The 24,508-nt window shown below is 44.4% G+C and overlaps 1 protein-coding gene across 2 annotated transcripts in view; it reads left to right on the top strand.

The window, feature by feature from the left end:
- Positions 1-24,508, top strand: part of JAK2 (Janus kinase 2) — a 1,290,985-nt gene that overhangs the window by 758,193 nt on the left and 508,284 nt on the right. For both annotated transcript variants that reach the window (XM_086961493.1, XM_086961492.1), the window contains 2 exons: positions 4,004-4,127; positions 20,684-20,801. In XM_086961493.1, the coding sequence (XP_086817619.1) occupies positions 4,004-4,127; positions 20,684-20,801 (242 nt within the window). The remainder of the gene's footprint in view (positions 1-4,003; positions 4,128-20,683; positions 20,802-24,508) is intronic.

Raw genomic sequence — 24,508 nt, forward strand, 5'->3', positions numbered from 1 at the left:
AAGATTGAACATGAGCGAGAATCCCTGCATATGAGAGGCATAATGTATCAGAGGCTGTTAAAATCCAAGTTTTCAAATGTTTCTTTAAAAAAAAAGCAGTTATGAGTCAATAAATCTCAGACGTCTAGTCTCTACGTAATTAATACAAAGGCAACTGTCTATCTTACTTGCTGTACAGGGAAGATAGTCAAAAAACATTTTCTATACTTTGATTTACTTGACACACATACCTGCCACTGCTAGTGCTTCTGGACTAAAGTAAAGAGAGGGGTCAAATTTCATGCCAAGATTTTTTACTACCTCAACTGCATTAGGCGGGGGTGCAGAATTTGGCCACCCTAGTGCCGGATCGAAGGGGTTGGTCTTCTCTAAAAGCATAATTTCCGTTTTATCAGTATTGCATTTGAGGTAGTTGGATTGCATCCACTTAATAACTTCTGTCAGGCAAAGCTTGAAGTTCAGCTCTAAGTCAGTTGCTTCTTTGTCCAAAAGCAGAATCAGCGAGTATCATCAGCATATGAGGTTGTTTCAATACTAAAAGAGGAGATCAGCGTGATGAGTGGGGCCATGTATATATTAAACAATGCAGGACTAAGGGATGAGCCCTGTGGTGCACCCCAAGTGATGGTCTTTTCTGTTGATAAATATGGTCCTAGTACTACTGTTTGCCTGCGATCTGAAAGGAAGGATTTCAACCAGGCCTGGGCCAGATGGGAAATGCCTCAATTTTTTAAAACGCCGTAATAAGATATCATAAGAGATGGTATCAAATTCAGCTGATGAATCTAATAAATTCAGCACTGCATCCTTTCCAGCATCTAGAGTTAGCTTTAGAGTATCTGGAACTTCCAGCAGCGCTGACTCTGTAGAGTGTTTGGGACGGAAGCCTGATTGCAGGGAGTGGAGACTATTGGCCTCTTCCCAAAAATTTGTCAGTTGCCTATTTACCAATTTTTTGATGATATTCCCAAGTGCAGGGAGTAGTGAGATTGGACGGAGGTTAGAGAGGAGAGGGATCAGCTAAATGTTTCCTCAGTAGTGGTTTAACAGAAACAAGTTTCCAATCAGTTGGGACTTCTGCAGTGGCTAGCGAGGAGTTTATGATCTTATCGATCAGAGGGTTCACAATGTCCAATGGAAGGAGGCCAGGGGTCAAAAGGGGAGCTTGATTTGCAAGATGGAATTGCTTGTCAGTACTGAGCTAGACTAATTTTGTTAAAAGCTTGGAGAGAGGGTCCCTGATGAGGGGAGTCCACCTCTGAATCGTGTGTGGACAAATGAGTAGTACTGAACTTGGATTGGATGTTCTGAATTTTTTTCTTCAAAAAAGGAAGAAATTTAATTGGGGGATATCCTTATCTAAGACTTTTGGTTGTAAGAATGATTTAACAATTGTAAAGATAGATTTTTGATTGTGTTGGGCTTCTGTTATGTTCTGAGATCTTAGTATATTAGATTTTTAGGTACAATCTAAACTGCACCAAATCTTCTGCCGTATAGGCTCTTCTCTACCTCCACTCAAGCTGCTTACAGCGGCGATGGTGATCTGCTAAAGCCTGAGTATACCAGGGGGCTGAAGGTCAGGGATTCTGTTTCCTCTTTGTTTGAACTACTGGCACTAGTTTATCTAAGACCTGAGTAATCGATGCCTTAAACAGGAGAAAGTCCTCCGTAGTGTTTCCATGGGGTGGAGGCAGATGCATATCTGGTCAACTCGGGGTGGGCCATCCGCTTGGCCCCTTTAAGTGTCATTTGCAGGATTGGTCCTGAGGGGACAAGAGGAGAACTAGTTGTCTGAGAATTGATACTGAAGTGGTTCAACATTTATCCTGCCGGATAGGTGGTTCAACTGTGAGTATTGAAAGATTAGAACAAATGCCATCTAGAGTGTGTCCTGCAGAATGTGTGGGGAGTACCACCAATTTATGGAGCCCAGAAGTATTTAGTGTGTCTGAAAACATTTACTACTTCTGAATCATTTCTGCATTCAAGATGGCGGTTAAATCTGAATACTGAAGAACCTGTGTGGCTAAAGCATCTCCTAAGGATTCTAAAAATCAGGAACTGGGGCCTGGAGGTTGATAAATAAGCCCCTTGGCGACAGACAGGGAAGAGCTAAGCTTAAAAGAATCAAAGGCTTTCTGCCCCTTTGAAATTGTCTAAATCGAAGTTTAGGCATTGATCGGAATCCAGAAAGATGATTGCCATATTCCTCCACGGGTCTTCGTTCTATCCTGTCTAAGAATAGTATAGCCTGGAGGTAAGACCTGGACAATCTCAGGATTGCACCATTCCTTAAGCCCCGATTCAGTGATAAAAAGAAAATCAAGCTGAAAATGAAGAAGTGAGTCATGGATTTTTTGGGGTGTTTGCACCAAGAACTGGCGTTAATAAGGACCCCACATAATTGTTTTACTAATGTACTGTCATTAGGGGTGATGGGCGGTTCGGCGTAGGAACCAAACACAGTTCTGCAGTTAAGACATGTCAATGGGCCTTTCATTTTATTTGGTGAGAGACTAATGTCACTGTGCTTGGAAGTAGTATTCAAGGGTTTTTAAGATGCAGATTTCATTGAAATACCTGGCTGTGATCGGGTAACATGGCTGGCACTGGCTTCGTTCTGGACACGGATGGGCGCAGACGGGCTTGCCTTCTGCGTGCCAGCGGTGCACCCGCTGGATGTGTCCACGTTGGAAGGCACATTACGTACTGGTGCCCGCTAACCACTAGAGCGCCAAAACCAAAAAGATGCCCGCTCTTAAAGGACACTGTGTCTCTACTATTATCAGCAGCTAACCCGATTCCTTAATTTAGCATTTTTGTATATCCCAGTGTCTATTTGATTTTGGGCATTTGTAAAGCGCCTGGTTACGCCTCTGCCGTGTCCCCGCGCTATGATAAGTGGCGTGGCTGCCCCGCCCCCCCTCCCACAGAAGGCTACCTGCTAAAAAGGTGGGTTTTAAGCTTCTTCCTGAACAGGACTTCAGATGGTTCTAGTGGCAGTTCTAAAGGCAGGGTATTCCAGCATCTGGGAGCGAGGTATCTAAAAGATCTTCCTCCCATACGCGCCTTCCTTACTCTGGGAACCTTTAGCAGTCCAGTCTGTGAGGACCGTAGATTGCGTGTGGGCTCATAGCAGGTCACCAGACTTTGGAGCGGTGCAGGGGCTTTACCGCTCAGAATGCGGTGGCATGTGGAGAGGGCTTTGAACTCCACCCTCTTCTCCACAGGGAGCCAGTGGAAGGTTTGTAGAGCTGGTTTGGAGGGTGACCTCCTGGGGAGCCTGAGTACAAGCCGCGCCGCGGCATTTTGGAGCACTTGCAGGCGGCCCATGACCCTGCCCGTGGCCCCCAGATATAACAGGTTCCCATAGTCTAGTCGCGAGGTGACCTGGGCGTGCACCAGCGTCCTTCGAGCAGAAATAGGGAGGAGGTCTAAAACTTTCCTTAAGACTCTCAGAACACCAAAACAGACCCCCGTCACCCGGCTGACCTGGGGACCAAAGGCAAGATCCATATCCAGCCACACACCGAGGTTCCTGGCCTCCCGGCAGGGAACGGGAACTTCACCCAGGCAGGGCGGCCACCACGCCGACGACCAAGCAGATGGCCCTCCCCCCACCACGAGCACCTCAGTCTTGCTACTGTTCAACTTTAAACAGTTTGCGGACATCCAGGTAGCCAGGTCTTGCATGCATGTCTAGCAGGTGTGCTACAGCTGGTTACTGCTATGTTCAACAGTTAGTCTCTGGCATTGGTCAGAACTTTCAGTATTGACGGAGCTGCGTTTTTTTCAGGGTTGTCGGCCCACTGTTTTCATATTACCTGTTATAACCATTTTTTTTTTGCTTAGTAAGCTGTTGTTTTGTTGTGGAATGGTTTGGAATGGGAAGTTTCTTTTGGACGGTGAAGGTATCCAATTTTGTATTTGAAGCTGTATGTTTTTAATTATTAATGTTAAACACATCAGTAAGTGCCTAATCTACTCATTAACTTTCTAGGTATTACACCTGTCTACCACTGCATGTTGGCATTGATGAATGAGGAAGAGAGGACATGGTACCCTCCTAATCACGTCTTCCATGTGGACGAGACCGATAGGCACAGTTTGCTCTATCGAATAAGGTAATGTCTTTTATCAGAATTTCTCTGTGTTTCCAATATAAATGAAATCTTGATTATGAATGATAACCATGACACATACATTGCTTTATGCCAAATACAATGATTGTTAATGTAACAGTAGTAGTTAATCAATTAAAATGTAGTTGTTTGGTTTCATAGTATATATTATAAAAAGATGCATATGTACCACAATTCAAGCACTTGGAGTAACATGTTGAGAAGATGCACTAGGCTCTGTAAATTTGTGTAGGTGGGAAAATGGCAGATTGATGAACCAACTTGAAAAATTGCAAACTACATTAGTGGGGGAAGAAATGGCAAATTAAGGTGTCATGTTGGCGATCGAGAGAGGGCAACAAAGATAGCTGAATCTAGAAAACACATTACATTAATTTGAGAATGATCGAATATGTTATTTGGAGATCACATAGAGGTGTAATTATGAGTGATATTGCTGTTTGGATATCTGATAGTGAATGGGTTGTTTGCTTATCATAGACTGCTGAACTAAATCAGCTCTATTCGGCAGTGATGAAAGGTCAAGCTACAGAAACAGAATATCTACTGTTTGATTAAGGTTACATTCAGTTTGGCAGTCCTCCAAAATGTTAGTCCCCAAGGACTCTGACTGTTGTACTTTGAGAGAATTACGACAATTGCACCTAAAGAAGAATATTTTGACTTAATTGAAAGGCTGTCACAGATTTGGAATAATTTATGGCTTGAGGACTGGGTTTTTGATAAAATATTTAATTAACTATCACATTGTTATCCTGGTTAGCCTTTTCACTGCATTAGTTGTCAGCCAGTTTGTTCGAACTCGTATGATAGCCAAACCTCTGAGAATGCTATTGCTCTTTTGAAAGTGCCTTGTATTCTGTTGCTCCAATCCATTGTCTCTAGATATATGGCTCTCTGTTTTTTTTATTGACACTGCTACCTGCAGATTCCTGATCTTTTGAATATCCCAGGTGTCTGACTGTATCCAGAAACTTTTCACTAGCTCTCTGCACTGGCTCCATCTCAGCACTGAAATCAATGCCGCTGTGACATCACTGGCACCTTGACATCAGTTTCTTCATTTAAACGCCACCAACAATTTTGTCTTTGTTGTAGGGCAGGGATGCCACAACTTAAGATCCGGTTTCTAACTCGCAGGGATTGTGATGGACAAATGTCTTTGGTGTCTGGGGTCCAACCACAATTCAAGGTTCTGCAACTTATGTAGAAGCATGCACTCCAAGTCCCTTATGGAAAGGCAGTCCAAACATTTTATGGCCAGGACCAGGAGGAATTTTGGCATGAGGATGAAGTCTCCAGAGTTGCCATAATTGGAGTCCTCCTAATGCAAGCATAATAAATGGTGTCGACACAACCATGAGTGGCATCAGACTTTGGAAAGGTAAGTCATTGAGGAAATCCCCTATGCCTTAGGACTCCTCTTTGAAGCCATAACCGGTCCCTATACTCCAAGAGAAACCGGCACCTATGAATCCTCTGGACCAGATGCCGGTGTCTGGGATTAGACGCCTGCGTTTCCCACAACATAAATACTAGTTTTAACATTTTTCACAGGGCAGCAATATCTTTTGGAGCACCTTCAAAACCCACAGGTCTAGAAGCTTTATTTTAGGAGTGCCATTGGCAGGCTTCACACTAGCTCTCTATGTCCCTTTGCCATCCTTTCCACCTATTTCCAAAGGCCTGATACTGCTGGCAATTTCAGGCTTACTGCCAACTCTGTCCCGCAATGTGATTCAGGAAAGGTATTCTCCATTTTCAGCAGCTCCAGGTCAGCCTTCCGCAGAGCTTCACCCGGTGCCACGTACTCAGTGCTTCTGGGCCCTTTCTAAAGATCTAGGAGGGTGACACAAAGAATTACAGAAGAGACTGCATTCTGCTTTGGAGGGAATTCTAATCCTCTGAAGGACCCACTGCAGGACACAGACAGTGAATATGGGCAGTTTGTTGCCAGAAACTAATTTTCGGACCCACAAGAGTTTTAAGTGGTTTAGATGGTGGGAATCCAGATAGCGAAAAAGGATGACAGTCTTTGTTCGATCCTAGTCCTGCACTAACTTGTTATCAAGAAAAAGCTCAAGATGCTATATGTTGCTCAGGTACTGCTAGTTCCCTGAAAGAAGGTTTGATGGCGGGTGTCCATCAATCTATAGGTTGCATTTCACATATTGATTCTGTGATTGCAAAAGAAGTGCTTAATCTTCACAGTGGGATCTGCGCATTACCAAGTAGCTATCCTGCCATTTGGCTTGACTTCGCCTCCCTGAGTTTTCACGAAGGTGATGGCAGTGGTCTCTGCCCATCTCAGATATTCTGGAATCCCAGTCTTCCCATATTGAATGGCTAGGTACTAAAGGCCAAATCTCCAGAAATGCATCATTACTGTTGGTTCAGCCTCCACTAACAGTGGCCATTGTGGTAACAGATGCTTCCAGCCTAGTGTGGGGAGCCCATCAGGAAAACTTTGAGATCATAAGCCTTTAGTCTCCAGAAGAGCAGATCTGATAGAGACTTCTAGCCACAGATTCCTTACCTTAGAATTATTGCAGGCATCACTGGATCTGAAAATTTTCTGGTGCAGTACCCCATCGGGCCAGTAGGTGCTGTGGTTTGACTCCGCGTGGAATTGTCAACACCATTTGCGCTGGAAGTGACGTGTGCGGTGGCTTTATAGGCACCACCAGGCGAGCTCATAACATTTTTTTCCCGCTCCATTAAATGCAGATCCAGAGAGAGCAACCCCAGTCAATTTCTTACTTACTTACTCTTTTTCAACTTTTTGTCGAAGTTTTTTTGAGATCTTTTCTCCTGGTTTGGTAGGGATGTTCCCTAGGAAAGCCAGCTTCAAGTCCTGTGGCGCCTGTCACTAACAGATGTCTGTGTCAAACCTACTTCTTGTTTGCCTTTGGTACCTTGAGCGCGACCACCACGTGAAGACCTGCTTTGACTAACGCGCCAGACACCCAAAGGACTTGAGGGAGCGGTACGTCAAGTTCTTTGCTGCTCGATGTGCAATGCCGTGACAGTCTCAATCCTTGTCAGGAGGAAGAAGCAGGAACAGTTGCAGTGCCATCGGTCTTGGTCACAGTCGAATTTGGCAGGATGTTTAGGTAAATCTCATAAGAAGTAAAAGAAGTCTAAAACGTCACCCTATCCCTCAGTCATCTGACGAGATGAGTGTGGTGTCGTCATTCGAGACCTAGCTCCGCAGTTGAACATATGTCTCCGCCAGCTCCGTGCCTCCCTGAGTTTATGAGAGCCAGAGTGACCCCGCCTAACTCTGTGAGTTTTATGAGGCCATGCACCTCATATTTGGTCAGCCTGTCCACGCCGACATGTCTTCAGGGCCGGTTGGGGCCCCTATTGGTTTCCTGCCAGCATCCGGAACAGCGCCGGTTGCCCCACCTCGACCTTCCCCAACGCTGGTCCCAATGTCGATGCTACCGACACTCTCCACTGCCCCGTCCCCCCTCTTATGCCCGACTCCAACACAGAGCCAGTGCAGTGTTGTCCAATGCCGGACCCGACTGAGGCCTTGCCCTCCAGGCTGGAGCCCTATTCCTATGGGCTAGTACCTGGGGAAGAATAGGAGGGGCCACTGTACCCTAAAGAATACCAGCCCCTAGAGCCCAACATGGACTGGTGTGAGGAATTGACAGACACCAGTGGACTGGACAACCCCCCCCCCCATATACTGGCATAATCTCTCCTCCTACCGTGGCTAGGAAGAAGGGAGCTTCTTTTGCTGTGGTGGTGAGAAGGGCAACAGATCCTGGACCTTCGCCTGCCCTCAGTGGAGATCAAGACTAACGTCTTGACAGAGGTACTTCAGCCGGGAAAGACCCCCTCAGAATCGCTTCTCTCATTTAATGAAGTACTTACGGATGTCTTGGTTGGGACCTGGTCCAAGCCTTGTATAGGGATTCCTTTGAACAAGACAGTTGACCGCCGTCATCACCCTGCCCCAGGAACCCCAGTTTCCTCACACAACACTCTACCCTGGACAGCTTGGTGATCCAAGCCTCAACTTCCAGTGTAAATCCTGGTGCATTCCCTACCACATTATAAGGGGTGGTATGCACACCGTATTTATCACAAGGTACTCAATTTTTAAACATTTATGAATACATTTTACATGTTGCGTGCAGAACTGGGCAGTGCATGCCCTGAATGCACCATCATTTGTACAATGCTGTGGGGAGCGCGTGATCCACGCTCCACTCCCAGACGCACTGCTTTAGTGGATACTAGATCCAACCAACGATTAATTAATTTACATTACTCGTAATTAGTCCAATTTAGTCCACAATATTTCCAAATTTTTTTCATTCCATTTTTCTTGTCCACATTTAAAACATGATATATTTTGGATGCTTCACATATTCACGTGCGCCCATGCGGACCTCTTCGGAAATACGTTCCAAGCACACTAGTAGTTCAAATCAGCATTTCTTTATTAGGAACCCATTCCATTTTTGGCTGTGTTTTCAGCCCTTCGTCAGAGGTAACTGTAAATCAACAATTCCAGAAAGTACATCATTACTAGATTGCATCATTTATCAACCATAATCACATTGATCTTTAGGGCATCTTGCGATTATATCCTTTTGTGCTCAAACAGTCAACTGCAATTAATTAATTAAAAGAACCAAGTGCGTACTCCCCGTGACCCACTCACTATTATTCATTCCTCCCATGAACAGAATTAAAACAAAACCAAATCTCATCCTGCATTCCCTTTGGTGTCAAACTTTCTTTTCGCGCAACAACCATCTAACATCCTCCTACATCCTTCTGCCAGAACTCGTTCTTCTCTTGCCTTCTAATGAATGTCTTGTGTTAACCTCTGATTACATATGAATTCTAACTATCTATTTTAAGATCACCGCATTCACTTCTCTCTCCGAATCAATGAAAACCCATTCCCTGTGTTTTTGCGTTAAAGATGTACAGAGTCTTTATGTTTACACGTGCCCCATAATTCTCGATAAATCCACTCAGCGCATACCTGCTTATTCCATAATCTCCTCGCTGCTCAGTGTGTGTCGCAGGCAGTGTAGTGTGCGTTCTAGTTCATGCAAGTCACGCAGACGTGACGTGCGGCGGCCATGTTGGCGGCGATGCGCGCGCATCTTGCATTGCGCACCGAGCACTTAATGAGACGGCAGCGCGGCCGGCGCTCCTCGAGCAAATCTAATTATCTCTTAAAATAAAGTAGAGTTACGGTACAAACCTGCTGTCTGTGATTATTAGCAACGCTCTACAGTGGCGACGAGGTCGGGAGGTGCCCAGCCAGGCTACACCAGAAAAGAAAAAAAAAAAACGGACCCTCCACGTGGGCAACACAGGGAAAGCAGTCATCAGGCCCATCCAGACCCGGACACACCTACCCTGCACAACCCAGCCAACTCGACGGCCCATAGGGACACGGCAGGACACACCCAAGGTACGGCGAGCTCGAGGAGCGTGGCAGAGCCACAGCTACCCACAGAGGCGGCGAAGAGGTCAGAGTGGTAGCACAGATACCCCACAGCAGCCAGAATAAGCGCGTAATTTCCTGTTAAACAACGCCAGGGAGGAACAGCGCTGGCTACTAAAGAGGAGGAGGTGGGGACTAGCACAGAGAGTCCCCAGGTGGTGACGAGCACAGAAACAAAGGACAGCACTCCAGGTAGTCCCACCGGCAAAGACGTCAAGGCAACAGTAACCAGGGAGGTGAAAATGAGTACACCGGCAGGATATGCAATCGCACCTGTGCAATTCCTACCGAAACCCGGAGACCCACTGATGAAGTGGGAGGACTGGAAAGAATATATAGATAACTTCATAGGGGTCCTGGAGGATGAAAACGAAGAAAAATTCACTCCACAAAGGAAGAAACGCATACTGTTACTGAACTTGGGACCGGAAGGACTCAGAATTTACAAGAGCCTGGTGCCCAAGCAGAGAGATAGTTCTGATGATGACGTGTATGCCCATGCAGTAGAAGACTTGGACGAACGCTATCGCCCTACAATCTGTGTGTCAGTGGACAGATTTAATTTCCAGCAGAGGAAACAACGGACAGGAGAATCCACAGAAGAATACGTAGTGGCCTTGAGGAAGCTGGCGGCCACGTGCAAATACGCACTGTGGGAAGACGAATTCATCAAGGACCAGATAGTTATGTACACTACGAGCACGAATGTACAGGACAAGTTATGGGCAAGCGGCGACACCACACTCAAGGACATTTTGGTCATCGTCAAAAGGGCGGAACTCGCACGGAGGTGCACCGATGCAACCAAGAAAGACGTGGCGACCCCAACCATGGTGAACAGGATACAAGAGGAGGATCACTGCAGAGACCAGAGAGGCAAGAATCCAGTAACCAAAGGTACCAACAGATGGCAAGGGAATTCAGGTCTGCAAGGGAAGCAGACAAGCAATGACAGCAAGAAAACGTGCTATAGGTGCGGAAGTTGGTCCCATGAAGCACATGATAGAAGATGTCCGGCGTTCCGGGCCAAGAGCCTACACTGCGGCATCTTAGGCCACTATGAGAAAGTGTGTCGGAAGAAGCTACCCAAAGGCGTGGTGAAATGTGTCGACCAAGGCGAAGAAGATCAGGAGGAGATCGCAGAGGAAGATGTGGTCACCGTCCTATGCATCTACGACCAGGTATTGTGCGTGGAAGGGAAGAGATCTACCAAACCTGTCCTGGAAATGTCAATGGGCGGGATCACCATCACTGTTGTGGCGGACACAGGATCTCCATTCACCATTGTTCAACGGGCAGTGTGGGAGGAAGCGTTCAGACCGAAGTTGGGCCCAGAGTTGGAGAAACTAGACATTCGGCCGGTCACATACAATGGCGATCGCATTCCGATGGTAGGGTTCCGACGCCTGATGTTCGAATTTAAGGGCCGATCAGCATGGTGCAAGCTGTACATTGCAGAGAGAGGACCCTCCGTCTTGGGATGGCTAGACCAGGGCGACTTAGGAATAAAGTTGGATCCAGGAGGGAAGGAGCAAATATTACTCACAGAACAGGAGGAATGGCCTGATCTGAACAAATGGAAGGAGAACTACCCAAAGGTGTTCGGAGGCACGGTGGGAAGGATGGAGAAATTCCAACACAAGATCGTGCTCAAGAAAGGAGCCACCCCTGTAGCTCACAAAGTGAGGAACGTACCCATTGCGGTAAGAGAGGCAGTCCAGACGGAACTCCAAGAATTGGAAAGGAAGGGTATAATCGAACCGATCACCTGCGCCGAATGGCTGGCACCCTTAGTGGTGGTTATGAAGCCCAATGGGAAGGTCAGGCTCTGTGTGGATTTGAGAGAACTGAATAAGAACATTGTTGTGGAGAAATTTCCTCTCCCCAGGATTGAGGAGATGTTGGCAAAGACCACAGGAATTAGGTGGTACTCCACTATCGACTTGACCTCGGCCTACCACCAAATAGTACTACACCCGGACAGCAAAAGCCTCACATCCTTCATCACCCCGTTCGGGTGCTACCAGTTCTGCCGCATGCCGTTTGGGCTGGCCTCGGCGGCCGCAGTCTTTCAGAAAATGATGCACCAACTGTTCAGAGACTGCAAGGACGTCCAGTATTTCCAGGACGACATCCTGGTGATGGGGCGCGACAAATTGGACCACGATCAGAAGCTCGGAAGAGTGGTACAGACATTGGAGAACAAAGGCCTCGCAGCAGAATGGACCAAGTGCCGATTGGGCCTGCAATCGGTAACGTATCTAGGCCACGAAATCGGAGTGCAGGGCATCACCCCAAAGGCGGAAAATGTAAAGGCCATCGCAGAAGCACCGCCCCCCAAGAACAAGGAAGAGGTCAGGTCGTTCTTGGGGATGGCGGAGTACTACAGCAAGTTCGTGGTACACTTTGCTTCGAAGACCCACCACATGAGGTTGCTGACCAGAGAGTGCGCAGCGTTCCAGTGGACACCGGAAGCTCAAGCCGAGTTCGAAACTATCAAAAAGGACGTCACGGGTGCCGTGCCGCTGAAAGGATACGACCCACAGGGCGCCACGGTGCTCACGACCGATGCCAGTGACAAGGGCCTGGGCGCTGTGCTCATGCAAGACCGAGGAAGAGGAGAAATGGAGACAATCAGCTTCGCATCCAGAGCATTGACGGATACCGAGAGCAAATACAGCGTAATTGAGAAGGAGATGTTGGCGGTGGTATGGGCCATGGCGAGATTCCGGCAATTCCTTTGGGGTACCCGATTTCTACTCAAGACAGATCACAAGCCGTTGGTAAAGGTGCTAACATCGAGCGGACATGCCAGTGCCACACCCAGGATATCCAAAATGTCTCTAAAGTTACTCGAGTTCAGGTATGATGTGGAGTACATCCCCGGGAATCGGAACCGAGTAGCTGACTACCTGAGTAGAGCAACCACCATGGAGCCTGGGGAGGAAGACCCTGCAGACAGAGGGGAGTTGGTAGCTCTCGTAGAAGACCAGGAGAAACTAATCAGCCAACAGGAATGGACAGAGGCATACGAGGAGGATACTGACATGAAGGAAGTGAAGATGCACATTGTACAAGGATGGCCAGACAAAAGGAACGTGAGGGTGAACATGAGGCCATACTACGAAGTGAGGGAAGAACTGTCGCTAGGAGACAAGGGGGTATTCATTTACAGAGGAGACAAGGTGATCCCCCCCAAGGAACCTCATCACCAAGCTAGTGGACCTGCTACATGAGGGCCACTTAGGCATAGGAAAACTCAAGGCAAGAGCAAAACAAAACTACTGGTGGCCAGGCATGGACTTAAGGGCGGAAAGGCAGGTCCGGGAGTGTCCACAATGCCAAGGAGCGGACAAAACACTAAAACCCCTGCGGCCAGCGTTAGGAAAGTTCGACCCTCCTTCTAATCCGTGGGAAGAGCTATCCATAGACATTTTGGGACCAGTCCTAGATGACCAGGGCACGCAGAAGTATGTGTGTGTTCAAGACTTTGAATTGGACAATGATTTATAAGGGTCTGCTTAAGGTTCAGTAAAAGGGGGAGATATGTAGTGTGCGTTCTAGTTCATGCACGTCACGCAGACGTGACGTGCGGCGGCCATGTTGGCGGCGATGCGCGCGCATCTTGCATTGCGCGCCGAGCACTTAATGAGACGGCAGCGCCGGCCGGCGCTCCTCGAGCAAATCTAATTATCTCTTAAAATAAAGTAGAGTTACGGTACAAACCTGCTGTCTGTGATTATTAGCAACAACTCTACAGGCAGTTTTCCGTTTCACGTGTAACAAACCCTCCGTTGAGGCCTACTTTGAAAACACACATGCTCCACCCCCTATGTGTAAACTGTTTGATCACCTGACTCCTATGCAACTACCCTGCGCACAAAATTTCCCATAGTGCACTACATCACACCTAAAGTTATCTACACTCGTCTATACGATAAAATGTTCAGATTTCTGCATGTCGATCTGTGCGTTAACTCTCTCATTACCACTATTGTTGCTGAGAACTTGCTATTTCGCCATAAGTGGAAACTTAAATCTCTGAAAAACCTTTGTTCACGTTTTACTTTTTCTCTCGGGTGCAAAATCAACAAGGGGCAATTTTTAAAAACATTATAAGGGGAGGTATGCACACCGTATTTATCACAATGTACTCAATTTTTAAACATTTATGAATACATTTTACATGTTGTGTGCGGAACTGGGCAGTGCATGCCCTGAATGCACCATCATTTGTACAATGCTGTGGGGAGCGCGTGATCCACGCTCCACTCCCAGACGCACTGCGTTAGTGGATACTAGATCCAACCAATGATAAATCATTTAACGTTACTCGTAATTAGTCCAATTTAGTCCACAATATTTCCTAATTTTCTTCATTCCATTTTTCTTGTCCACATTTAAAACATGCTTACCAACAATATCAATAACGTTTTTCAACCGTTTTTAAATGCAATTAAGTGCTGTCACATGTGAACTACTGAATAAGTGTGTAAGAAGACAGACTCGTAGTTTTTTGCAATTCAGTACACAGTGGTCACAAATTAATGAAACTGCTAAAACTGATACAAAATTATGCCTTGCTATCGATGTTTTAAATACATTTTTCTTGACATCAATAATGCCAATAAATCCCACCCTAGTGGGTTATGCAAGACTAACATCATTAAATCCAACTCGAGCAAGCACATTAGGACTGTATATGCATATGCCCAGAGTTATGAATATATATTTTTCCTTCCATTTGCATAATCAATGTTTACAAATATAACGGTAATAAAGCCCATGTGGGCAATTAGCCTCCATTCAAAGTGTACTTTACACAAATATCAAAACCGGCTTTTTTGATATCTTCATAAAAAAAATATTCACAATCCAGCCCAAGTGGGCATTTATTATTAGCAGAAATTATTACATGTCAACATACCGTTGTCTTCTAATGTGTATTGTGCTTAAACATAAACTAAAAAAAAAAAAAGAAAGATAAAAACCCAGAATTTTTGGTCATAAACAGTTAAAAACATAAAGATTACAGGGAGGCTTACTGCAAAATATCACTCATCAAAGATGCATATGGAAATCTTCCTCCATATTCAGACCTTCAGGGATTTCTGTGTCAAGCTCTATTATGTAACACGATTCTAACCTTCTCAATTTTTTCTCCCGTTCTCCACCCCTTATATTTGGTGGAACTGCATCGATTACAAAGTTTGATAATCCTTGTACACTCTTACTGTGGTGTTGCTCAAAATGTTGTGCCACTGGATAAGATCTATTCCCATTTTATGGCTCTGAGATGTTGAAGTACTCGTTTGTGCACCAGTAGAATGTACTGCCCACGTACCTCAGGCCACAAGGGCACTGAAGCACATAGACAGCAAACTCGGTCTTGCATGTGAATTGCCCCTTGATTTTCTTTTCTCACTTAGAGAGTCCTGATTTATACATAGTGGTGTTTTTACTGTGTACACAAGATTTGCATTTCATGCATTTTATGAATCCTTCTTTTCTACTCAACCATTATGAAATCATGCAGCCCCCTCCCCGATCCTCATTAGGCCCCTGGGACTAAATTCCATTTTAAGGAGGGCTCCGCACCACCTCCCTGAGCCTCATTAGGCCCGGGGACCCCATCTCCTGGGTCCAAATACAATTCGAAAAAAAGTGGAGGGGGCTCAAAGCCCTCCTCCCGAGCCTTCATGAGCCCTGGGGCCCATCCTCTAGGGCTGTATTTTATTATAAAAGGGGGAGGAGTGCTGTGTGGACCCCATCCCCCAGGGCCTCTTTGTACAATAGGTGGGTGCCTTGGTGTCCACCCAGAGCACTACCAATAAATACATCAGAGACTATGGGGGAGCCCCAGGACCCCGCGGCATTGCTCCTTCCCATAGGGAGCAGCTGCCTATTACATGCTCTCTACGGGCAGGAGCAAAATGTGTTTTGTTTCCCTGCCCTCACTGATGCGGACAGGGAAACAGAGCACAAGTCTGCTCCTAGCTGGCGGGAGCATTTTTAAATCTCCCGCCCGGCATGGAGCAGACTTAGTGTTTGCTCCCATTTGGCAAGAGATTTAAAAATACTCTTGCACGAAGTAAGCAAACACCTGTCCCTGCCCATGCTGATATGGACAGGGAGCGGGCTCCCCACATTACAGTAAGCGAGATGGCCCCAGAGGATGGGGTTACCAGGGTCTTTAAAGGCTCAGTGAGTTGGGGGGGCATGTGCACCCCCCTTCAGTTTAAATTTCAGCCCTAGGTATGGGGTCCCTAAGGCATAATTAGGCTCAGGGAGGAAGGATAAGTGTCCCCCCCTCCCTTAATTTTATTATTTGACCCCCAACAACAAATAAAAATGCATCCCCCCTGGGCTCTGGCCCACCTGGGGGTTTTAATAAAACAAATTCAGGGGTCTGCGTTTTTTTAAATTTTATTTTATTTTACCGCATATTTGCGGGCAAAATATAATAAAAAGCACCACCAGGCCTAGGGGATCAGGGTAGCCCTACCATGCTCCCTGTATCTTTTTGGGCGTTTTCTTTTTAGGACTCTAGACTGACTCCAGGGTCCTAAGATGGCTGCCACCACTTCCTGGTATATGTGGTTTCAGCTAATGAGATCTCAGCTGGAGATCTGTTGTCTCGGCTGATTCTCCACTCATGAACTATACAAAGTTTTTTTTAACATTAATTTCTCAAGAACTACTGAACAGATTTACACCAAATCACAAAAAACACTATTTTTGGTCCAAGATCTAGCTTTCTGCCAACAGCAGTTTGGGCTGCAGCTGTATCTAAATTTCCTATGGAAAAATTAATTCAGAAAACACACTTTTGGACTTCCCACTTGCCCCTGCTTGACTGTTCACCCCGAAACTTTCCAGCCACAAACTAGTCAATAAGTAGCATTTTTTTAAACGTTTCATGGAGATTCGACAAACGGCAGCAAAGTTATTAGCAACACAAAAAAGACATTTCCTATAAAACACGATCCTAACTAGAACTACCCAGTGGCCACGGCCACAGGCTAAAATGTACATACATTGTTTATTTGCTTTGGATGAGAGCAAGTGTACATATTGGACTACTTAGCTTCCTCCGCTATGCAGAATCGACTCCCTTATTTTATATATTTCTGTGCTAAGAAGTAAATTCTGTCAGCAGAAGTGAGAGTTGCTGTCTGCAAAGTAAATTAACAACTGCCTCGAGTAAAATTACAAAATTTCAAGTTTTACTTAACCTTGATGAAGAGGGTTCGGATTAAACAAAGGGAAAAGGTGAAGCGCAGCAATTTGGTTGTCATCCTTCATGTTGTGCTGCTTCACTACTTAAAGTAAGGTAAGAAAATAATACCACTCATTAAATTAAATGTTTAATTTACGGGAATGTCATCTAGTAATTTGGATAAATAATTCCTTGTAATGTATGGGCTCGGAAACTACTGAATTGGCTTATAAATAGCAATCAAACATGCAAAATATGTAAATGAAGAGCGGTCTGCGCATCCCTTTGCTACCAGTATTTCAGGCTTCTCAACATTTCCTGTCTATGTTTATTCTTCTTCGTAATTTCCAGCATGACCAACTGATCAAAGTCTGTGGGATTTAAGCTGAGGAGACGGAAAAGCAATTGAGTACCATCAGTGATTGTGTGGAACTGGGCACCATTGGAGCTGCTGATGGATTGTAATTAGGCCAGGTGGGCGCCAGAGTTCCCATTAGAAGTGCTGTTTTATTTATGATGGAGCTGATAGAGAGTTGTACCCATTGTATCAGATGCAAATAGAGGTAGTGCACTGCACAGAATTCCATTCAGTTGGGATTAGATCCTAATACTATAAACACAATCAGTCATCACTAATCTTCAGATCCCTCCGTTTTCTTCATTCGCCTGGCATTTTGTTAAATGTTGTACATAATCAATCACGTTTAACATATTTGCTATAGCATAAGCTGCCAAGGCAAACCAACAAGATTACAATGAAAAAGGCTAGTAAACTTATGCAGTTGAAAAGGTTCACCTGCATAAGTATGCCAAATATATCGGCAATTAAGTATACCTTCCAGTCTCTGTAACTGCCTCAGAAAGCCACCCATTCCTCATACAAAGTCAACATTTTCTTGGAATTATTCTAGCCTTCCACAATATGGCGGTATCAGTGTGCGGTAGCAGGATGACAGATTAAGCTGGGTGACTTTAGAAGCCAGTTCAAAGCTGGGAACTCAAGTCACAGTGCTAGTGTTATAATGTGGTTTCCCAAATCAAGATAGCATTGGAAGTCACTGGAGGAATATTGGCCCAGTAGGAGCACATATGCAGCTACAACTTGCACAATGAGGCCCGTGAGGGTTGGAGTAAGCAGACCTGAAGGAACCGATTGAATGAGCCTGAGAGGGAAGGCAAAGACACAGACCTGCAAGGAGTGCTTATGCCCTTTGTGTAGTTACATATCATAGGTCTTACGTGGATCTAGACTTGGGAATTTACCAGGCAGCGCCAAAGGGGACACAGGCCCAAATGGGCACCTCAGTGTGGCACCGACCAGACCTGCTTATCCTACATCTGATCAGATGGTGGTGCTGCTGCTGGTGTAAAGACAAATCGCTTGGTGGTGAGGGAAACATCTTCTCATGAAGGTAGAAAAAAGGACTACTGGGGTGGATTAGCCGTTACCGGACAAGTGGGACCACAGCCTGCACATAAAGGAAGAAACTTTCACTTTCATTATGAAGAGGAGGAGTGGCAACACCATTGTGTAGTAATGGTGAGAATATAAAAATAACGGAGAGATGTCTCTCTCCTCAATGCCATTTTCATCTGACTGTGGAGAAGTTAGAAGCATATTGCTGGCAAGAGATGAGAATTGGGAGGGGTTTGAACTATGGAAGAAGACCATAACAATTCTACTACAAAACAACACAGAGCAGACTGTAGTAGAAAATTCACACAGTCTGATTCTAAAAACGTAGGTGTCCCTTACTTATGCTGACATGTTTGTGTCAGATGCTGGCCTAAGATTGGAGCATGACAACGGCACAAGCAGCAGAAGCACACATGCCTGGTTGGACCCATAACACATTGTAAATTATAGAGTAAAGATCTCTCACCCCTGGGGGCTCTCATTGGGCAGTTTATTCCCTCTTTGCGACATGGGTGCTACTGGAAGAGATACAAAACTTCATCAGCGCAGTACATGCTCAAACCTTAACAAATTAGCCAAAGAATTTGCAATACTGATAAAACTGTGTGGCGACGACTCAAAGTCCATAGTATTGGAAATCAAATCCACCGACAGAAAACAAAACATGAATTATTGGTCAAACAAACTAGACATAATTTATATTAATATCAGAGAACCTTAAGAAGCCCTGGAACTCAAAATAGACACCATGGCTATAGTCCTCAGTCTTCCTTATAGCAGATCTAAAACAAATATCTGATAGCCTGGTTGAGACTGAAGAGGTGGTTTCAGCACTGAAATCTGTGGTTGCTGACTTTAGATAGCAGATTTAAAGAAACTAATCTGAATTGTTGATTGAAAAGCCCAAGGCTTAAAGGGTGGTTCTAGGAATACCAACCTGAAGACAGTCAGAAAGATTGGTCAAAAAGCTGGCTTTGATGGGCCTATCCAATTGTTTCAATTATACAGGCACACAGGGTGCTTGCATCTCCTTCCACACCAAGAGCCCAGCCCTGACTGATTGTTCCTTGCCATTTTAGTTTCCATATGAGGGATCTGCTCTTACAGAGGGTCAAGCAACTAGGACCGCTGACCATAGGCAACAATAGTATTAGGCTTTTCCCAGACCATACAAGTGCAGTACAGAACAAGAGTATGTATTTCCTGCATTTTATGAGAAGTCTCAAAATGCTCAAACCGAAATGCATTTGTTCCCAGAAAAAGTGAAAATAATAGACGGCAAGCAATCACACTTATTTACCAAAGCAGAAGAAGCTATGAGGTGGGCGTAACGGTGGGCAACTTTTCATTGCTTAGTTGAGGCACAAGACTAAAGATGACAGTGGCACAAGAACTGAACCAGGAACACGTATGGAGAATCAGGTCATTTAAAGGAGGACAAGACCAAAAGAGAAGATAGTGAGCCATGCTCAAGTAGCCAACCAGAAAGAGAGGGCTAGCTCAGATTCAGCATCCTCGATCTCATGATGAGATTGAAGGAGTGGAATGGATAAGTAGAATTTACCCCAGGGCCACCCATGACCACAGATGAACCTGGCTAAATCAAGATACATTATCGTGTGTGACGAGAGATGTTAGTTACACAGGGATGTAGTATGTGATCACATTAATTTGACATAATGCATGAGAAATAGATTATTGCCAAGGTACATTTTAGTGGTGCAGTGGTGTATTTGATGACCATAGGATGGGGTCTTACTTTGTGTCACCCTCTTGATCTTAATTTTACACCCATCGATGGTCCAATTACAGCTTTTCATATTTTGTTTAGGTCTTGGGCAGAATATTGTATTTATGCCAGTCTCTCTGAGAGGATTTTAATGTTAAGGGATATGAGCATTTTAGTGACGTTCTTCCTGCTTAATCGAGTATTCTTTCCAGATCATATATATTGATTAATCATCTGGTTAAAGCATTACAAAAATACGGAAATAACAACAACAAAAAGGAAGTATTAATGTGTTTGGCAAATGTACTTGTTCTTAATGGTAACAGGAGTTTTGAACATTCAAAGATGTGTTGGGATACTGTCTGCATATCTCCTTTTTCTACCTTTATTTCACGCCAAACACAAACACCAAACTATCGCTAGATCATTTAAGCATAACAGTCTATTAATATTTTTGTTAAATCCTTCGAAGTTGCATAAATAGCATGATGTGATGTAAAATAATACACCAACCTCAGCAGGGTCCCTCAAGTTTGGAGGGAATATTGTTGGACAAGAAAGACAGTTGGAGAATAGAAATATGTCACTCACCCTATGTGCACTCTAGATTTCTTTTTTTTAAATGCAGTATTCTTTTTTTTTCTTGTCTACAGACTTTTGTGTAAATTTGTGTCCTTGGTTTCTTTGGCAGGTTTTATTTTCCTCACTGGTATTGCAATGGTAGCAGCCGCGCCTATAGATATGGAGTTACACGGGGTGCAGAAAGTCCTGTTCTTGATGACTTTGTCATGTCTTATCTCTTTGCTCAGGTGTGTATATGTTTTTTCAACTTCTACGGTTTATTCATTGTCGTCTGCGATTTTACCGAAGCTGCACGTTTTTGACTTAGTTTCAGGTTGCCTTTTTAAAAAAAATGTTGTTGCATTTTTTTCTGTTACAATTTGCTCATATATAATCTGTTCTGCTGTTGGTTTACGATGGTTACATCCCTCTTAGATTTTCAGAATTATCAAGTAAAATTAATTTGCATACAGTGTGTGAATCATTTACACAAGCAGTGGTATCCTGAAAATGTGTTATGGATCCGACCTCTTTGACCAGCGTTTGACACCACTGCACTAATCCTGCTGCATGGATAATCTGGCTGTGTAGTACGCTTCTTCATTTCAGACAAATATAATTGTTCTTTATCATCAAATAAAGACACATAAGTGCTTCCACGTAGATTGTAAGCCACAGCACGCCCGATCAGCAGCGGATTGGGATGCACCCTATGATGAAGTATGTATGCCACCAAGGGTTAACCCTGGGGGGTGAGGGTTTTACAATTAAAAACTTTGTTTTTACTGACACAGAAGAGTTATCAGCTGTACAACTACTGGGTTCTCTGTTGTGACATAATACAGTTTGAGAGGGGAGGACGAACCCGGGAATCACTCTTCCTCCCCCTTTGTGTTTTTTGATACGTACGAAAAACAAACATCTCTCCCACTTTCTGGTACCTAAGAAATAAAATAGGAACAAACAAAACACTTTTGCACCAAAAACGTATTACTAAAGTACAAATATATTTCGTATATCCCTGCATCCATAAAGTTTATGAACTTTATATAAACTACAAATTGTAAGAGGATCCAAATATATTTATTCAAATATATTATGGTTTGTTCATTCCTTTCCATTCTCCTCTGAAAGAAAACCGACAACACTATCTTGCGTGTTTTTGTTCTGTTTATAATGATAGGAAGCTATTGCATTATGCAGTTTTGTACTTGGCTCAATGCCCAGAGTATGTGGTCAGCCAGGAGCGTCAATTTAAAGGCAGCCCAAAAGAGCAACTCCGAAATCACCAACATATCTTAATATTAATACCCTTGCTGGACAGAACATTGCTCAGTGGTTCCTGCACCTAAACTCCAGAGCCTTAATAACTTCACTAAAAGGGCAATCGTGCTTCCCCAGCGTTATTATCCTGTCCTCTCTATCTAAGTCGGGAAACAGGCTCAGCAACCGTTGTTAAATAACTTCAAGTCTGAGAGTGCTAGGTGTTTCAGGAGATATTAATTCTTGTATTTGCAAGCAAAATATGTGGTTATTAAGATCTTGAATACTTTTCCTAAATATTTGTATTTAGGCATTTCCCTGTTGAAGGTTATGTAGTATTTTGGCCGAACCCCAAGTGTACATTTTGTTAGTATTAAAATAGAGCCTATCTGGGGATGCACTAAATGCATCATGCATATTGTGGTCTCCTAGGCTAACCCCAAAACTTCTAGTCTATTGCTCATAGAGGCCATAGAAAACACAGTAGTCTTCCGGCAGACAATCACAAGCAAGGTGCAGAATTTCTATCTTCTGATGTTGTAAATCTACGAATGGGGGCCATTCAGGTATTTCAACTTGCGGGTCTGTTATCTTGTCTAGCAACATTGTAGATGCAATTGCATTTGTTCTTGTGAGCAAATGTTTGGTGCCAGGATTTCGAAGTTCATTCTGGTCCCATTTATTGTCCCTATCTTATTCCAGAATTTGCATTAAACCATACTTGTATGTATGCAAGTGTCGCCTTTTAGCAACCATTTCCAAGATGAGACTCTTAAGTGTATAGAATGTAATAGTGAGTAGGAGATATGGGTCATCGAATCTTTAAGGGCCAGGAAATGCTATGTCTCACCCAAGACAGAACCTCTACCCCTACAGGTTGTAACAGTGTATCCTTGTGTATTAAAAACTGGAAATCACATGTGGCCAGCTACTTATCCGTTAATTGAGAAAATATTGTCTCTATATTTAAATCTTGATCCCTTTCATAAAATAGGTGTAGTGGGTGTATCTTGCGCTCCACCAATGTGTCTCCTTTCTTGTCTTTGGAGTTCTGTACACTTAAAATCGGGAGAGAAGATCTGGTATAGCTAATTCCTCCCCAATGCCTATTATCATCATTTGTTCAGATATCTTGGTTGCTTTCACTGCAGTGTGTCTCACTTCCTAATTTGCCAGCCGCAGAGTCAAAATCTATCCTGCAGCAGTTAGCTGCATTGGTTCTGTGACTGAGGCCGAGCATCGAAGCTCTTGGTCTGAGGAGGTAGCCATCGGTAGACTTCTACCTTTTATTATATTCCCTAGCACGAGTCTGCTGTCTATTCTACGTCCCGTGACTGTGTACTTGCCACTGGAACAATTCCTTTTCCCAGCAGCTGTGTGAGTACTTTAATCCTACAATGTTGGGTCCCGCACGCAGAAGGACTCTCAGTACCCTGGCCTAATGTTCTTTGCTTTTAAAACCAATAACTGTCACAAATATGATGACTGTGTCAAATCATATCAGTCAATTGATGGAAACTGTAAGTCCAGTTCTTTGGCTGTCAGAGCATGTTATTTTGAACTAAGGTCATGGAAAATGGCTACTTAGTAGGCAGTGGAATTTTAGGTAGGGCCAGGTGACTACTGTTCATGCCACTTTTTCTCAGTGAACTTCCCATGTCCTGGTGTGTAAGCAGCGACCCTATAACAGCTACAAACATTCAGAAATACTTCATTACAGTGACACGAAAGAGAGTCAGTTGGTAGACTAACTCAACCGTTCATACCCAGGGGCCATGGGGAAGTAGAACAAGCAACACATTCAGTATCACACCTAGCATTCAATCAGCCAGCTGCGTCTGTTAATTAAGGCAGAGAGTGATGCACCAGGCAAAATGACAGTTCCGTTGCTAAAAGTTCACCATAGAGCGTTCACAAGTGAGAATGGTATAGTGAAGAGGCTAAAGGTACTAGTCTGGCGTTCTTATCAAGCCAAAAGAGAGGCGACAGGAGGGTAATAGTGAAGATGATGTTTGCACCCCCTTGCTTTCCTCCCAAAAGGGCAGGATGCGGCTGAGTGCAAACGAAGTGCACTGAATCCACAGCAGGGTATTATTCAGAGTTTTAGTGCAGTAGTGGTGAACTCTGCATACAATCCATTCATATACATTGAATATAAAAATGCGGGAATACCTTCCCTGTGCAGCTGCACTGTATCCTACTCCACACTGTACCCAAGGGTCCTAGTCCCAGACAAGAAGTTGTGGGACAGTAGGAGAATAATGGGGGGTATCAAATGTAATAAGGAGTACTACACAGGCAGAGGGTAATGTACAACATTCAAAAGGTCTGCTAGCCAGTCTGTTATTGTATACTAACCTCCCCATGAGTTCATATAACTGAATATTTTCTTTCTATTCTCCCCAAACCTACTTCCCTAGTGGTGGTGTTATACTGCATCTCTTGCACCTTCGGCTCTGTAGAAATGGCCGTGCCAAGAAATTAAGAGGGATAGCCAAGCCGAGGATTGGTTATGTCCCTGCGACCACATGTATGAACCGGGCCATACATATATTTAGCATCTATATCATGCATCACAGATCATGTCTTCAAATTCAAAAAGTTTATGTTTGAGGTATATGAGCTGCAGATCTCACACTGTGCATTAGGTCACCACCTGGTGTTGGGCTCGGATGATTGCATGTTGTTGTCG

This window comes from Lissotriton vulgaris, chromosome 3_1 (genome assembly GCF_964263255.1).
Source record: "Lissotriton vulgaris chromosome 3_1, aLisVul1.2, whole genome shotgun sequence".
Classification (NCBI taxonomy): domain Eukaryota; kingdom Metazoa; phylum Chordata; class Amphibia; order Caudata; family Salamandridae; genus Lissotriton; species Lissotriton vulgaris.